The 18,711-nt window shown below is 47.5% G+C and overlaps 1 protein-coding gene across 1 annotated transcript in view; it reads right to left on the bottom strand.

Annotated features, from left to right (window-relative positions):
- The window catches only part of LOC138350479 (uncharacterized), a 76,835-nt gene that overhangs the window by 55,283 nt on the left and 2,841 nt on the right, over positions 1 to 18,711 (bottom strand). Inside the window, exon 2 of the mRNA XM_069301497.1 lies at positions 915 to 1,045. Coding sequence (XP_069157598.1) covers positions 915 to 1,045 — 131 coding nt within the window. The remainder of the gene's footprint in view (positions 1 to 914; positions 1,046 to 18,711) is intronic.

Raw genomic sequence — 18,711 nt, 5'->3', positions numbered from 1 at the left:
TAAAAGGTGAATGAAATATTAGGCTAAACATTGACATTGTTGAAACATGTTCCAATAAATAATAATATAAATAATTATATGGTCTAATAACCATTTTCAAAACACTCTGGAAATCTTTTCCATGATGATTGTGAAATACAGAGTGGTCTATTGCTTATGCTTTAGAGGGCTCAACAGGGGTTCAGAGTTCAGAGTGTAGCGAGTAGATTATCCCAATAATATACTCGCTCCAAATGCTTTGTTAATATTCCTGTCAACCTTTGAAGATGAATGAGGTGAGGCGTTGCCCGGGCAACACGGTGAGGTGTTGCCCGAGCATATAAGCAGCAGAATAGCAAACATTCACCAGAGTCTACTTTCAAGTGTGGTCTAGAGCAGACACTTGCGAGATACTGTACCGACGCTCAGTGTGCCCAACTCACACCAAAGTATCACCTGTGTACTTCTGTATATTCGACCAAATATATATATAGTATCTTAGTGTCTGTGTTTGTCACCATACTTTACGTAACAATAGAACCGTTACAAGAGAATCCGCTGTACATGAGAGGGCAGGAAGTGTGTTTAAAGAGCTTCAAAGAGTGAAAGATTTGTATGGTGACAAGTGTCCAGGAGAACCATCTGTAGTGGCCAACCTGTCATAATGAGCACCTGGTAGTGAGAAAAGCATCAGGGCTGTACACAATACACATGAAAGTAATACATTAAATTATTGTGTAATCACCAACCCTTTACAGTGATCAAGGATGACATTACAGTAAGACAGCCCATTAACTAAATTATTTAGAATTGCAAATGAATAATAGTAACTAAAGCAGGGAGGAATTGTAGCCTTTTTCTCTGTAAGATCACTTGCTTCTCCAAAGTTTATAATGATCAATAAATAATGATACATAAACCCTTTGAACTCTTACCCATATCTGCTACAGAACTGCAGCGGACACCAGGTGTGCTGCTCTCAAAGAGTCCCCCAACTGCCCCCTTTGTTGCGTCATCTTTATTGAAATTCTCTGGTCTTTCATCAATTAAAATGTCATCAATGGGCCTGCAATGAAAGCAATAAGCAATGAAAAAAGAATTAATGCTGTATAATTCATAGTTTATAATATAGTTGCTGGTAAATATCTACCTGAATAACCTGAGAGCCACTTACCCTAGTGGCCTCGACGAGACAGGAAGCCAGTGGCTTGTCTTGTGGGTGGTTATAAATAGCTGCTGCCTTGTATGGGCCAATAGGCCTTCTGCAGTTACCTTTATTCTTATGTTCCGATGTTCTTGTCGAAGGTCCCCCTCCCCATTTGCCTTTTTTTTTTTTTTTAATATTCCTAGAAAAGATAAACACAGTTTTGGCAGTTATGGCTTCGGCGGGTAGGCAGTTCCATGGGGTTTATAACCCTGTGGGTGAAAAAGCCTCTTTTGTTCTCAGTCCTATATTGTGGCTCATTGAGCTTGAAACCGTTGCTCCTTGTTTGTGTTACATCTAACCTTCTGAAGAAAATAACCGGATAAACATTCTCTAACTTGTTCAGAATTTTAAAAGTTTCAATGAATGACTGGTTTGTCATGTGTTAGCCCTGTGGCCCTCAACAGTTCCTGATACGAGAGATGACTTAGCTCTTGAATGACTTTTGTTGCCCGATGTTGCATTCTCTAAAACAACTATGTCCTTCTGAAAATGACGTCTCCATGCTTGGATACTATAATCCAAATAGGGGCACAATAGTGTTTTATACAGTTAAACCATTACCTTCTTTTCCTTATAGTCAAAAGTACACTTGATTATATCGAGAGTTTGATTAGCTTTCTGACTGCTGCACCTACTTGTTGTGCAACTTTTAATGAGTGGTGGATCTTGACTCCAAGGTCCCCTTTTCTTTATCAATCTACTGTATTGTAATGCTATTAATTTGGTAGTCATGGTGTGGGTGGTTAATGCAAAACGTGGCATAGTCTTTCCCACTTATGGCAAAATGGGAAAAGATGATATTAAAAAGCATTTTGCCAGCCTTCTGACCATTTGTGGAGTTCATGTAGATCTCTTTGTAAGGCTTCTATATCATCATTTGCCACTTTACCATAAATCTGTCGTCTGCAAATTTTATGATGTGGTTTGTAATATTCTTATCTATGTCACTGATGCTTATGACAAAATGGGTAAATCCCAAAATCGCTTGTGTCACCCAACTTATCACATTTCTCCATTCAAATTAGTTTCCACTTAGCACAACCGTTTATTTTCCTTCTTTCAACCATTGTTTTATCCATTCTAATATCTTGCCATTTATTCCATGGGCCTGCAATTTTCTTGCCAGTCTTTTGGGTGTCAAGTTTACCCAAATTACCATCAATACAGATGTTCATAAAAGTATTGATATTGATGAAGCTAGGCACAACAAGGACCCAACACAAAGGTTGGATGCAAGTAATACAGCAGCGATGAGGATGATACAGCAAGTGTATCCAGTAGTAGCCGAGCACCACCCCATGCTCATCCATGTTATCTCCCATTTTTATATTTTTATAGATTATATAGATTAATTATGTCAAAAGCCATACAGTAGATGAATAGTTTTTTGGGTTCAGTGATGATGCATCTGATACAAGTAGAATAGAGGAACAGTGTTAGTGGCTGCCATGGTAGTGTTTTCCATAGATCTTCTCATGAATAGCTGAATCTCTTCCAGAATACCAGAATCTCTTCCAGGATACCTTACATAGCAATCTTTTCAAGACTACCTTACAAATTGATCTTTTCATATAATCTTTTCAAGACTACCTTACACTTCACAAGCTTGGCTACATACGGCAGACACGCGATTATCCAGAATCCGACCATCTGGAAAACGACCTTATCCGACTAAAATCATGGCCGGATAAATTTATCTCTATCCGGCCAAAATGTCCACGAGAGCTGGAAAAGTGAGTATTTGGCCGGAACAGTGGCCTAACACTAATTGTACACCACCATCAGGAAGGTAATCACCCCTCACTGCTGCTCACTTCCTCTGTCCTGCCCACATTCACTTTCCCTCCTTCCCTCCCCAAGAGATCCTTCTGTACCTTGAGGTTACCTTGAGGTGCTTCCGGGGCTTAGCGTCCCCGCGGCCCGGTCGTCGACCAGGCCTCCTGGTTGCCGGACTGATCAACCAGGCTGTTGGACGCGGCTGCTCGCAGCCTGACGTACGAGTCAGAGCCTGGTTGATCAGGTATCCTTTGGAGGTGCTTATCCAGTTCTCTCTTGAACACTGTGAGGGGTCGGCCAGTTATGCCCCTTATGTGTAGTGGAAGCGTGTTGAACAGTCTCGGACCTCTGATGTTGATAGAGTTCTCTCTCAGAGTACCAGTTGCAAACTGTAGGTGGCAGTAGATTGCCAGCCTGGAGAATTTCCATCTAATACAATAAAGCATTCATGAAAAGTATTTTTATAACTTTTTATTATCCTAATAATATTGCTAAACAAAATCTGTAACCAAAAGTATATGATATTGTACTGTACATCTAGAATTTAAGAAACAATTCTGGCTACCGGTGGTGAGTGTACCTGGTTGATGAGATTCAGGGAGTTCTTCTACTCCCCAAGCCCGGCCCGAGGCCAGGCTTCACTTGAGTTTAGTCCACTAGGCTGTTGATTGCAGCAGCCTGCAGGCCCACATACCCACCAGAACCCGGTTGATCCGACACTCCTTGGAGGAAACTATCTAGTCGGGAGATAGTCGAGGGTCGGAAGATGTCCACTGTTGTTCTGGCAATATTTTTTATGCTCGCTGGGAGTATGTTGAACAGATGTGGACCTCTGATGTTTATTCAGTTCCCTCTAATTGTGCCTATGGCACCCCTGCTCTTTACTGGTTCTATTCTGCATTTTCTTCCATATCGTTCAGTCCAATATGTTATTTTACTGTGCAGATTTGGGACCTGGCCCTCCAGTATTTTCCAAGCGTATATCATGTGATATATAGCCCGTCGTCTTTCTAGCGAGTACATACGGAGAGCTTTGAGATGATCCCAATAATTTAGACGCTTTATCTCGTTTATGTATCCCGTATATATTCTCTGTACTCCCTCTATTTCAGCAATCTCTCCTGCTCTGAATGGGGAAGCGAGTACTGAGCAGTACTCAAGATAGGACAGCACAAATGATTTGAAGAGTACAACCATTGTGATGGGATCTCTGGACTTGAAGGTTCTTGTAATCCATAATATTTTCCTGGCTGCCACAATATTTGCTTGGTTATGCTCCCTAAAATTTAGGTCGTCAGACATCATTATTCCCAAATCCTTTACATGTTGCTTTCCAACTATGGACAAATTTGATTGCCTTTTGTACCCTGCATTATGTTTAACCCTTAAAGTGCGCATCACTTCATATGAAGTGTAAATCGTTTTACCAGTCAACTGCGCTTCACTTCATATGAAGTGTATGGGTACCGCGCACGATTTGAATGGCCCGCGGTGTAGCTGGGGGTCCCATACGCTGCCCAGGGGCTCTAGTAAACAGCGGCCATTTTGAAAAAAAATCCAGCTCACGATTCGATGGCATGGGAGGCCTCAGTTTAGCGAGAGTCACCATGGCGAGCGCACGGTCAAACGCCTCACGGGCACGCACCACTCAGTCCCTCACCCCAGAGCAAATAGCCCACGAATTATTCTCTGAAGGTGAAGAAAGTGTGTTTGACGATTCAGACAACGATGAAGATTATACACAGTTGTCGGGAGATAGTAGCAGCAGCAGTGAAAGTGAGAATGACCGCCATGCCATGGCGAGGCCTATACGCTCTCCCATACCTCCTCGCCCATTTTCTACCCCAATTCTACCACGACCTCACAGTTCCTGTGGATATTTTCTGTTTGAGGGTGACGAGTCAGAGGGAGGTGACTCCTTTTCTGGGTTTAGTAACTCAGATCAAAGTTTTATTGAGCCTGTGGCTGGTACCAGTGGTGTAACTGGGCGAGAAATTGTCGCGTCAGCAGCATCTCGCCCGGCCAAGCGCCACCGCATGGCACCACATGAGGGACCAAGACCCTCGTGTTCACGTGCATCCACCTCACGTGCATCCACCTCACGTGCATCCACCTCACGTGCATCCACCTCAAGTGCATCCACCTCAAGTGCATCCACCTCACGTGCACCCACCTCACGTGCACCCACCTCACGTGCACCCACCTCACGTGCACCCACCTCACGTGCACGTAGCCGCCGTGCTTCTCGCAGACGGTATTCAGCTCCTGGTCACCGGTATGCATCGCTTCCTTGCCGTCTTTCCTCTGCATCTCGCAGGACGCCTGGTATACTTGAGTGGAGTGATGGTGACGATTTTATTCCTAATATTCCTCACTTTGACGATAAAGATGTAGGGATTACAAACCTTTTCCCTAATCAAGGTGAGGACATGGCTGAGATGGAATATTTTACAGCATTCTATGATGAACCACTCATGGAATACATTGTACACCAAACGAACCTGCATGCTGCTTACCTGATTGAGAGGGAAATCACAGAATTTTCACGACTGCAGCGTTGGAAAAATTCCACAGTGGCGGAAATGTATGTGTTTTTGGCACTCTGTTTGTTGATGAAGCACTGTCACAAACATGCAATAAATGACTACTGGAGCAAGGACAAGACAATACCAACACCTTTATTCGGGAAATATATGTCACGAGACAGGTTTCAGATACTCCTCAGGTGTCTACATTTTGGAAGTGTTCAGGACCGAACACCTGATGATAGACTGTGGCGAGTGAGGCACTACATGAACGATGTTATTGGAAAATTCAGAGATTTTTACGTACCAGCACAGAAGCTGGTGGTTGATGAATCTCTCATACTTTTCAAGGGACGTGTTCCATTCAAACAGTACATTCCCTCAAAACGAAACCGATTTGGCCTGAAATTTTTTGTTCTTTGTGATTGTGAGACAGGATACGTGTTACACATGATTCTGTACTCGGCTAGTGATGTAGACATTCCCGGTAACGACGAACATGGATTCTCGGGGAGTGTAGTGAAGACCATCATGGCTCCGTGGATGAACAAGGGACACATTTTATACACAGATAATTACTATACAAGTCCCTTGCTAGCTCGGTTCTTGCTAGAAAATAGAACCGGATTGGTTGGTACAGTAAAGCCACAACGAAGGGAAATGCCTGTGTTTGACAACGACATTGCAGTTGGTGAGTGTCAGAGAAGGAAAAGTGATAACATTCTGTCAGTTCGGTGGAAAGACAAAAGAGAGGTGAACTTGTTGACAACAATTCATGATGGAACAATGGTGAACAGTGGGAAAGTGAGCCATAAAACAAACGCACCACTATATAAGCCAGACTGTGTTTTAGACTATAATATCAACATGCGGTTGATTGATAAATCAGACATGATGATTGGCACTGCAGAGTGTGTGCGGAAGACATGTAGGTGGACGAAAAAAGTGTTCTTCCATCTTGTGGACATGAGCATGCTGAACTGTTTCAACATGTACCTTGTGAGAACTGGACGTAAGCCCACTTTCCGTGACTTTGTATTTGATGCTGCAATACAGTTATTAGGAAAGTTTGCAAAAGATGTCCCAGGTATTCAGCGGCCCATCATAAACCCACTGTTGCAGCATGCTGGTACTCCACGCCTCGCTCACACTGAAGGCTTCCTAGCACACAAACTTAAGTATTTGCCACCTGGTGTGAAGCGTGCAATAGCCCAACGTGATTGCTTGGTGTGTAAAACAACGACACGTAGAGACAAGAAACGGAAGCTTGTGCAAACATGGTGTGAAACGTGTGGTATCCCATTATGTGCTGTCGACTGCTTCAATGACTACCACAGTCTAGAAATCTTCTAAGTGTGCTTCAAAGTGTGTATAGCGTGTGCGAGTGTGTAAATATGTAAACATATAAGCAGATAGCGTGTGCGTGTGTGTAAATATATACAAATATAAGCAGAACATACAATATAATAGACTGTAATGACATATTATATTGCCGTAATTGAAAACATTTGTGTGCGCCTGTGTATACTCAAATATGCAACAATTATTGATACAAAATATGTTCAAACAGTATTTGAAACACAATTAGTGATAAAAAATTAGATAAAATGCGCTTAGACATTGTAAATAAATAGCGCGAAAATATATTTGTGGCAACTCTGGCTGTTTGAGGACCGCGCCCAACATCTCCCGGGCGTGTACTGCATGAGTGAACATGCAGATTGTGACGTCATCACCGAGCTTCTCGGCTCTATTGCAACAAAAGTAAGTACAATAGAATTTTTTTTTATTTTTCCCGTGATCAGTGAACAGAACTTAACAGATTAGCATAAAATTTTTTTTTTTTTTTTTTTCAAAATGACATGCGCCTGTGTGGATAGCAGGATATTAGACCCCGAGCATGTTAAGGGTTAAGGTTCTCATTTTTACTGTATCCGAGTACCTGGAATTTATGGCTATTAAACATCAGCGAAACAACAATAAAACAACAAACACTCAGAGTTCTCCGAGTGAGCCCGTCCCTCCCCCCACCACCGACACACCTCCCTCACCGGCCCCCACATCCTATACACAAACTCCTTAAACGTCACAGTTCAACTGTCCATAATTCCCTCCCTAAGGAAAGGAGGGAGTCGGTGAGGGAGTGGGTGAGTCGGTCAGAAAGGGAGGGAGTCGGTCAGAAAGGGAGGGAGTCGGTCGGGGAGGGAGTCGGTCGGGGAGGGAGTCGGTCGGGGAGGGAGTCGGTCGGGGAGGGAGGGGAGGGGAGGGGAGGGAGTCGGTCGGGGAGGGAGGGAGTCGGTCGGGGAGGGAAGGGAGGGGGTCGGTCAGGAAGGGAGGGGAGGGGAGGGAGTCGGTCGGGGAGGGAGTCGGTCGGGGAGGGAGGGAGTCGGTCAGGAAGGGAGGGGAGGGGAGGGAGTCGGTCGGGGAGGGAGTCGGTCGGGGAGGGAGGGAGTCGGTCAGGAAGGGAGGGGAGGGGGTCGGTCAGGAAGGGAGGGGAGGGGAGGGAGTCGGTCAGGAAGGGAGGGGAGGGGGAGGGAGTCGGTCAGGAAGGGAGGGGAGGGAGTCGGTCAGGAAGGGAGGGGAGGGAGTCGGTCAGGAAGGGAGGGAGTCGGTCAGGAAGGGAGGGGAGGGAGGGAGTCGGTCAGGAAGGGAGGGGAGGGAGTCGGTCAGGAAGGGAGGGGAGGGAGGGAGTCGGTCAGGAAGGGAGGGGAGGGAGTCGGTCAGGAAGGGAGGGGAGGGAGTCGGTCAGGAAGGGAGGGGAGGGAGTCGGTCAGGAAGGGAGGGAGTCGGTCAGGAAGGGAGGGGAGGGAGTCGGTCAGGAAGGGAGGGGAGGGAGTCGGTCAGGAAGGGAGGGAGTAGGTCAGGAAGGGAGGGGAGGGAGGGGAGGGAGGGGAGGGAGGGAGGGGAGGGAGGGAGGGGAGGAAGGGAGTCGGTCAGGAAGGGAGGGAGTAGGTCAGGAAGGGAGGGGAGGGAGGGAGGGGAGGGAGTCGGTCAGGAAGGGAGGGAAGGGAGTCGGGGAGGGAGTCGGTCAGGGAGGGAGTCGGTCGGGGAGGGAGTCGGTCGGGAAGGGAGGGGAGGGGAGGGGAGGGAGTCGGTCAGGAAGGGAGGGGAGGGAGTCGGTCAGGAAGGGAGGGGAGGTATGGGAGTCGGTCAGGGAGGAGAGGGGAGGGAGGAGAGGGGAGGGAATCGGTCAGGAAGGGAAGGGGAGGGGAGGGAGTCGGTCGGGGAGGGAGGGAGTCGGTCGGGGAGGGGAGGGAGGGAGTCGGTCAGGAAGGGAGGGGAGGGAGGAGAGGGGAGGGAATCGGTCAGGAAGGGAGGGGAGTGAGTCGGTCAGGAAGGGAGGGGAAGGAGGAGAGGGGAGGGAATCGGTCAGGAAGGGAGGGGAGTGAGTCGGTCAGGGAGGGGAGGGAGGAGAGGGGAGGGAATCGGTCAGGAAGGGAGGGGAGTGAGTCGGTCAGGAAGGGAGGGGAGGGGAGAGAGGGAGTCGGTCAGGAAGGGAGGGAGTAGGTCAGGAAGGGAGGGGAGGGAGTCGGTCGGGGAGGGAGTCGGTCGGGGAGGGAGGGAGTCGGTCAGGAAGGGAGGGGAGGGGAGGGGGTCGGTCAGGAAGGGAGGGGAGGGGAGGGAGTCGGTCAGGAAGGGAGGGGAGGGGGAGGGAGTCGGTCAGGAAGGGAGGGGAGGGGAGGGAGTCGGTCAGGAAGGGAGGGAGTAGGTCAGGAAGGGAGGGGAGGGAGGGAGTCGGTCAGGAAGGGAGGGGAGGGAGGGAGTCGGTCAGGAAGGGAGGGGAGGGAGGGAGTCGGTCAGGAAGGGAGGGGAGGGAGGGAGTCGGTCAGGAAGGGAGGGGAGGGAGTCGGTCAGGAAGGGAGGGGAGGGAGTCGGTCAGGAAGGGAGGGGAGGGAGTCGGTCAGGAAGGGAGGGGAGGGAGTCGGTCAGGAAGGGAGGGGAGGGAGTCGGTCAGGAAGGGAGGGGAGGGAGGGGAGGGAGGGGAGGGAGGGAGGGGAGGGAGGGAGGGGAGGAAGGGAGTCGGTCAGGAAGGGAGGGAGTAGGTCAGGAAGGGAGGGGAGGGAGTCGGTCAGGAAGGGAGGGGAGGGAGGGAGTCGGTCAGGAAGGGAGGGGAGGGAGGGAGTCGGTCAGGAAGGGAGGGGAGGGAGGGAGTCGGTCAGGAAGGGAGGGGAGGGAGGGAGTCGGTCAGGAATTGAGGGAGGGGAGGGAGGGAGTCGGTCAGGAAGGGAGGGGAGGGAGGGAGTCGGTCAGGAAGGGAGGGGAGGGAGGGAGTCGGTCAGGAAGGGAGGGAGGGAGGGAGTCGGTCAGGAAGGGAGGGGAGGGAGGGAGTCGGTCAGGAAGGGAGGGGAGGGAGGGAGTCGGTCAGGAAGGGAGGGGAGGGAGTCGGTCAGGAAGGGAAGGGGAGGGAGTCGGTCAGGAAGGGAAGGGGAGGGGAGGGAGTCGGTCGGGGAGGGAGGGAGTCGGTCGGGGAGGGGAGGGAGGGAGTCGGTCAGGAAGGGAGGGAGGGGAGGGAGGAGAGGGGAGGGAATCGGTCAGGAAGGGAGGGGAGTGAGTCGGTCAGGAAGGGAGGGGAGGGAGGAGAGGGGAGTGAGTCGGTCAGGGAGGGGAGGGAGGAGAGGGGAGGGAATCGGTCAGGAAGGGAGGGGAGTGAGTCGGTCAGGAAGGGAGGGGAGGGGAGAGAGGGAGTCGGTCAGGAAGGGAGGGAGTAGGTCAGGAAGGGAGGGGAGGGGAGGGGAGGGAGTCGGTCAGGAAGGGAGGGGAGGGAGGGAGTCGGTCAGGAAGGGAGGGGAAGGAGGGGAGGGAGGGGAGGGGAGGGAGTCGGTCAGGAAGGGAGGGGAGGGAGGGGAGGGGAGGGAGTCGGTCAGGAAGGGAGGGGAGGGAGGGGAGGGGAGGGAGGGAGTCGGTCAGGAATTGAGGGGAGGGGAGGGAGGGAGTCGGTCAGGAATTGAGGGAGGGGAGGGAGGGAGTCGGTCAGGAATTGAGGGAGGGGAGGGAGGGAGTCGGTCAGGAATTGAGGGAGGGGAGGGAGGGAGTCGGTCAGGAATTGAGGGAGGGGAGGGAGGGAGTCGGTCAGGAATTGAGGGAGGGGAGGGAGGGAGTCGGTCAGGAATTGAGGGAGGGGAGGGAGGGAGTCCGGTCAGGAATTGAGGGAGGGGAGGGAGGGAGTCGGTCAGGAATTGAGGGAGGGGAGGGAGGGAGTCGGTCAGGAATTGAGGGAGGGGAGGGAGGGAGTCGGTCAGGAATTGAGGGAGGGGAGGGAGGGAGTCGGTCAGGAATTGAGGGAGGGGAGGGAGGGAGTCGGTCAGGAATTGAGGGAGGGGAGGGAGGGAGTCGGTCAGGAATTGAGGGAGGGGAGGGAGGGAGTCGGTCAGGAAGGGAGGGGAGGGAGTCGGTCAGGAAGGGAGGGAGGGGAGGGGAGGGAGTCGGTCAGGGAGGAAGGGGAGGGAGGGGAGGGGAGGGAGTCGGTCAGGGAGGAAGGGGAGGGAGGGAGTCGGTCAGGAAGGGAGTCGGTCAGGAAGGGAGGGGAGGGAGGGAGTCGGTCAGGAAGGGAGGGGAGGGAGGGGAGGGGAGGGAGGGAGTCGGTCAGGAATTGAGGGAGGGGAGGGAGGGGAGGGGAGGGAGGGAGTCGGTCAGGAATTGAGGGAGGGGAGGGAGGGGAGGGGAGGGAGGGAGTCGGTCAGGAATTGAGGGAGGGGAGGGAGGGAGGGAGGGAGGGAGTCGGTCAGGAATTGAGGGAGGGGAGGGAGGGAGGGAGTCGGTCAGGAATTGAGGGAGGGGAGGGAGGGAGTCGGTCAGGAATTGAGGGAGGGGAGGGAGGGAGTCGGTCAGGAAGGGAGGGAGGGGAGGGAGGGAGTCGGTCAGGAAGGGAGGGAGGGAGGGGAGGGAGTCGGTCAGGAAGGGAGGGAGGGGAGGGAGGGAGTCGGTCAGGAAGGGAGGGAGGGAGGGGAGGGAGGGAGTCGGTCAGGAAGGGAGGGAGGGGAGGGAGGGAGTCGGTCAGGAAGGGAGGGAGGGGAGGGAGGGAGTCGGTCAGGAAGGGAGGGGAGGGAGGGAGTCGGTCAGGAAGGGAGGGAGGGAGGGAGGGGAGGGAGGGAGTCGGTCAGGAAGGGAGGGAGGGAGGGAGGGGAGGGAGGGAGTCGGTCAGGAAGGGAGGGAGGGAGGGAGGGGAGGGAGGGAGTCGGTCAGGAAGGGAGGGAGGGGAGGGAGGGAGTCGGTCAGGAAGGGAGGGAGGGAGAAGTGTTGAGTGTCAAATCAAATCAAATATTTATTCAGGTAAACTACATACATACAAGGTGAGATACAAAACATTGATGGATTTATAGATAGAGCTAGTACATACAATGCCTAAAGCCACTATTACGCGAAGCGTTTTGGGCAGGAAAAACACCGAGACTAAAACTTAATACAGTACTAATTGAGATTTAAGTATAAATTGTGTAGAGAAAAAAAAAAGGGGGGGGGGGGAACATGGCAGAAAAAATAGCAAAAATACAATTTGGTCAACAAACAGCAATGATTAAAATAGTAGACATGGGTTGACATTTTGGGGGTGAGGTAGGTTACATGGAGTTAATAAGGTAGTACTTAATTTTTATCTTAAACTGGTTGAGAGGGGTACAGTCTTGAACATGATTGGGAAGGTCATTCCACATTCTGGGTCCCTTGATTTGTAAAGCATGTCTAGTTTGATTAACCCTTTAACTGCGCAATGCACCTGCATGCCAACGTCTGGGGTGCACTATGCTCCCCAGATATTTTTATTTTTCACGTTCCATTCAAAACTCCCGCAGCTACATCGGGTTCACATCAGCTTCCTCAGGTCTTTCGCAAACAGACACCATCTTTAAAAAAAATCGTGGTCCACAGTTCATGAAAACTATTGTACACTAGAATTACTGCAACTTTAATTTTAACACTATGTACACACTTAAATTTAACACTTATTCTAATTGTTCACTTCACACACTATGTTTTTAGATGTTTGCATCAGCTTTGCTGGTGCTGGTGCTGGGTACGGCTGTGCTGGTGCTGGGTACGGCTGTGCTGGTGCTGGGTACGGCTGTGCTGGTGCTGGGTACGGCTGTGCTGGTGCTGGGTACGGCTGTGCTGGTGCTGGGTACGGCTGTGCTGGTGCTGGGTACGGCTGTGCTGGTGCTGGGTACGGCTGTGCTGGTGCTGGGTACGGCTGTGCTGGTGCTGGGTACGGCTGTGCTGGTGCTGGGTACGGCTGTGCTGGTGCTGGGTACGGCTGTGCTGGTGCTGGGAACGGCTGTGCTGGTGCTGGGTACGGCTGTGCTGGTGCTGGGTACGGCTGTGCTGGTGGATTTTCTGCTAGTTTGTGAAAAATATTGACTCATTTTCATTTGTTTCCTTCTTTTTGTCATGTCCTTGAGACAAACATCTTTAATCGTCCTAGGTGTTGATAAAAGCCTGGTAGCTCTGGATTGTCAGTTTGTGAAACAATATCAAGGAGTTTTTCAACATAGAACAATGCGTCGGCACACACAGCAGATTGTAAACTGCTATCATTCTCATCCTCATCTTTCTCTCTGTCGTCATCAACAGTGCCAGTAACATTTTGTATAATCTCATCATCTGTTAAATGACCAATGGGTGGATCGACTGCATCAATATCTAACCACTCCATTCAGCGTCAACTCCACCTCACCAGCGGCACGCAGTTCTTGATAAATATCATTTGAAAATCCTTCAAAATCCCTTTCTCCCTCAGTCACTTCTTCAGCATAATCAAGCAACAGGAGTTTTTTTCCAACAATTTCTTAATGTTGACTCTTGAACTTCATCCCAAACTTTAGCCCAGTTGTAAATGGCTTCCTTAATCGAGTATTTTTTGTAACGTTCCAGTGTTGCTTGACCTCGCGAATCGGTTCCTTGTCTTTTGTCTTCATCTGACTCAAACACCACCATGATTTCTTTATTCATTGCTCGTTTGTAGAGCCTTTTCATTGCATATATAACACCCATATCCATTGGCTGGATCAGAGAGGTGGTATTGGGAGGCAAGGCCATACATTTGATGCGTCCATCATGTGACGTTAATGTGTCGAGCCCTACATGAGCTGGTGCATTGTCAACCAAGAGTAATGCCTTGACATCATTCCGTCTCACTCCACACTTCTTTATCTGAAAATCTCTTACTTCTTTGCAAAAATGATTTTTGAACCAGTCTACAAAAATATCTCCAGTAAACCAAGCTGTTTTAGAGCTGTAGTAGACCACAGGTAGCTTGTTCATTAAATTTTTCAAAGCACGTGGGTTTTTTGACTTCCCCACAATGGCGGACTTTGTTCTGTGACTTTCGTCTGCATTTGCACACAGCATGGCAAACTTTTTCTTTGTTTACCTTACGGCCAGGAACACACTCATCTAGCCTAGATGCCAAAGTGTTGCTCTGCAAGCATTTCCAATTAAAGCCTGTTTCATCGGCATTGTATACCTGAAAACGCCTAGATCATTTGTTATTATGTAATCATTTAATTTACGCTTAAATGGCTCGACTGAATCTGTATCTGCACTTAATGATTCTCCACAAACTTTCCTGTTCTTAATATTATGTCTATTCTTAAATCTTTGCAACCATCCTTCACTTGCTCGAAAATCTGGAATGTTCATCTTTTGTGCAAATTTATCGGCTGCTGTCTTAATGGCGTCGCCGCCAAGTGGCATCCCCACAGAGCGTTCCTGGTTAAACCATTTATACACAGCTTCGTCCAAATTTGTATTTGCAGAACCTTTTATTGTTTTCCTTTTATTTAATGCACCACTATCACTCGAAGCAAGAAACTTCCTAATATCATCTTTCTGTCTCTTGATATCTCACACCGTACTTTTCCCGACATTAAATTCTGCTGCCAGCCGAGTAACAGAGTAGCCACGTTCATGTTTTTCTATCATGTCTAATTTCTGCTCAATGGATAAAAAACTTCTCTTCCTCTTTGTAGATACAGCACGATTAGCAAGCCCTTGAGACATCTTGTATATTAATAAAGCTGTAGTCAAAAAAATGGTAAATTCCACGATTATTCTTTCACCGGCGGACAAACACGTCACTCGCACACAGACAAAGCTAATGGCACTGGGTGCCTACTGTATGAATGCAGACTAGGTCTATACACCCTCCAGTAGGCTGGTGTTTAAGCCAGATCCAGTAACAAATTTATCTCAAATATTGGATTTACATCATATTATATATTTTTAGGTTATATATTTAGATTAGTAACATTATTAAGATAATAAGAGATAAAAAAACTTATTTTAGAACCGATTTATTAATTTTATTATTTCGAAGTCATAGTCACTGAACTGTGGTGACGAAATGAAACAAGAAACGCATGGTGCTGTATGTACAGGGATTAGACCCGTCCACTCGCTCACGCTGGAGTTGTTCCAATAACAAATAATTTCTCAAATAGCAGATGTCTATCATATTACAGTATATTTTCGGTTTTATTTAGGTTTTTATTCAGGTTTCATCCTAAACCTGCTTCCAGCACTAGTAGCACTGTACTATGCCTTCCCTTCATATCTGAACTCAAAACTTTTACCAATACCTTTCGTCCTCTTGACATTAAGCTCGCCTTTCGTCAAACTAACACACTTCGTAGCAATCTAGTTCACACTGCTCCTCCTGCTTCTAATGCTGCTGGTGTCTACTCTATTTCCTGTTCATCTTGTCCTCTCCAATACTTTGGCGAAACTGGCCGCACACTGAATGACAGACTTGAACACAAGAGAAGTGTTAAGTCTGCAGACACTAACAATGCTCTCTTCTGCCATGTGAGGGATTCTAATCATCCCATTGATTGGTCTTCCTCCAAAATAATCTTTCCTGCCTCTACTCTACACAGACGCCATCTTGTTGAATCGGCTCTAATACCCAATGTACCCAACATGAACTCGAGTCCTGGCTTTGTTGCTGTGGACTCTTCCCTTTCACAGTATATAATCAAATGCTCTAATCTTTCTAACAAATGTGACCTTACATAAGCTTACCCTTTCCATTTACCTTTCTTTCTCTTTCCTTTCTCTTTTTTCTGTTCATTGTCTTCTCCTACGTTCCCTCTTCTCATTATTTTCTCCTTCTCTTTCGGTGGTTATAATAGGAACTGCCTCATATGGGCCAATAGGCCCTCTGCAGTTCCTACTACTAGCCCCTCTACTACACCTTGCTTCGCTCCTCATCTCTTGTGCCTATTTATTGCCTACTTACTCATCACAATCAACTTGAGAATGGTCCAGGACGGACCGAAATGTCGTCGTCCCTTCACATTCTAGTGTGTGGTCTGGTCTTCAAACTTTCCATCATTTTTATTACTTATGTTAATGTTGTCTATCTGTAGCTGAACTGTCTATCTGTAACTGGATACACAAACCACAGTGCATATCCCCCCCAGACAAACACTCAACACTCCCAACTCAAGGAAACAGTCAAAGACCACCGGTTTACCCAAAGGACAAGAACCACCCCCTGAAGGGAGTGTCCCAAACACTCCAGGGAAGAAAACCTGGGGTGTGAGGGGTGACTGGGTTAGGCACTACACTTAACCCTTAAACTGCGCATGGCGTATATATACGCCATGAGTAACATATCCCACGGTGCGCATGGCGTATATATACGCCATAGTGTGCCAGGCACGATTCAAATGGCCTGCGGCTACACGGGGTTCACATTAGCTTCCTCAGGGCTCTTGTAAACAGACGCCATTTTTTTTTTAAATCGTGGGCAATATTCTCAGGTGTGAGAGCCACAGTACTGTTGGAGCAACCAAGGCTGGCACACGCAGCATGAGCGAACAGCATTGCTGTTCAGCTTGTGACCACAGCATCGCCGAAAAATGTCAATAAATATATAACTGCTATTATTTAGCGCTGACAATATTACAGATGATCCCTGAATGTGATAAAAATGACCAGGATTGTGGTAATAGCAGCATTGTTGACGTAATTAGCGTTTAGGGAGGAGTGATGCTGAGGAACGGAGGGAGATAGCATTGTTTACTGACTGCGTGGCCACCTGTTATTGTCTGCATTCACCATACCAGCTCAGTGGTTCTCTGTGGTGAACACACATGAAGATACTTATATATAATGTGTGTATTAGTGTAATAACAGCAAAAGGATTATGTTGGGAGGAGCCATTTGGGTGACAGAGGAGACGTCGTCTGCATGATTTGTCTGGCTGTGTAGAGGGTGGCCACTATGAACTTTGGGCACTCTACAAGCTTAGGTGTTCAGTTACAGTGCATACAACATGTAGATACTTAGATTCAGATGATTCAGATGTTTATTCAGGTAAGGTATATACATACAAGTGATGTTACATTAATGGATTGATATATAGATAGAGCTAGTACATACAATGCCTAAAGCCACTATTACGCAATGCGTTTCGGGCAAGAAAAACATTAATATCTAGAACTTAATACTAATTGAGCATAAAGAATAAAAAGTGTTGAGAACAAATACAAATAAAGATAAAAAAAAGGGGGAACATGACTGAAAAAGCAGCACAAATACAATAGGTTGACAAACAGTGTTGATTAAAAAAAAAAAGAAAATAACAGACATGGGTTGACAATAGAGGAGTGAGGTAGGTTACAGGGAATTTATTAGGTAGTGTTTAGTTTTTATCTTAAACTGGTTGAGAGAGGTACTGTCTTTAACATGGTTGGGAAGGTCATTCCACATTCTGGGCCCCTTGATTTGTAGAGCATTTCTGGTTTGATTAAGTCGTACTCTAGGAATATCAAAACTGTATTTATTTCTGGTGTGGTGCTCATGGGTTCTGTTACAACCTTCTATGAAGCTTTTGAGATCAGGATTGGCATTACAATTTAGCGTTTTGTATATGTATAGTACACATGAGAGAATGTGCAGTGACTTAATGTCTAACATATTCAGGGATTTGAATAGGGGTACCGAGTGATGTCTGGGGCCAGAATTGGATATTGTCCTAATAGCAGCTTTGTGTTGAGTAATTAGAGGACGTAAATGATTTTGGGTAGTAGAGCCCCAAGCACAAATACCATAGTTGAGATATGGATAGATAAGGGAGTAATAGAGTCACCAGGGCAGGGCGTGGTACATAATATCTGATCTTAGAAAGAATGCCCACAGTTTTTGAAACTTTTTTAGGTATGTTTAGAATGTGTCCCTGGAAATTCAGCTTGTGGTCAATGAGAATGCCAAGGAATTTGCCATCTAATTTGTTACAAATTTGGGTATTGTTTATTTTGAGATTTATTTGATTAGAGGATTTATTGCCAAACACATACTACTTATATATAGTATGTGTATATAGTGTAACAACACTGCAACAGTATTGTTGGGAGAAAAAGTTTAGTGCGTGTGACCTTGAATGAGTGAGGGAGCTGCCAGCTGTGTGTGTAGCGATGACTCTTAGTGCCTGAACTAACTATATCAGCTTAGTTGTACAGTTGTGGTGAACAAAACATGTAGATACTTGTATATAAAGTCTGTATATTGTGAATAAAATATAAAACAGGATGGTGGGAGGTGAAAGTGGGCGAGTGAGGCGTTGTTGAGGGAGTGGCAATGAGTGGCTGGCTGGTGTGTGGCGGTCGATCCTCGTTACTTTTTGACTCGCGATACCAACTTAGTGGTTTGTTATGGTGAACAAAACATGCAGATACTTATATATAACGTATGTATAGAGTGTAATAACAGCAAAACTATTTGTTTATTGTTTTATGAACATAATTGAATCACTAATATGCACACCATACTTTTGAGTATAGCGATTATTCACCCCTTCTTATATAAATATATCATCACACACTATTGAATAATATAACTTCAAAAAAAAAAAAAAAAATAAGAAAAAATCAGACACATTGAAATAATTAAGTGATAATATCTTTGTGGCAACTCCCAGCTGTCAGCGCGGGTGACGCTGATAGGCTCTGACGACAGCTCTGTTAATGCCCACTTTTTGCCAGACTTCCTCGGTCAATTGCGCCCAAAATATGTTGCCTGTGAATTTTTTTTTTCCCTGTGCTCAGGGAACACAAATTATCATTTTTAGAAGACTAAATCATTTTTTATAATTTTTTTTTCTTGCGCACAGGGGTGTAAATCTCCTCAGGACCCCCTAGCAGCTTAAGGGTTAATCTCCCATTCTAGGTTCCCAAGACCTGGCATATGGCTGTGTGGTGGTGTTGGAAGTCACTGGACAATGGGACAAGT

Source organism: Procambarus clarkii, chromosome 45 (assembly GCF_040958095.1).
Source record: "Procambarus clarkii isolate CNS0578487 chromosome 45, FALCON_Pclarkii_2.0, whole genome shotgun sequence".
Lineage (NCBI taxonomy): Eukaryota > Metazoa > Arthropoda > Malacostraca > Decapoda > Cambaridae > Procambarus > Procambarus clarkii.
This window is presented reverse-complemented; position numbering and strand designations above follow the sequence as displayed.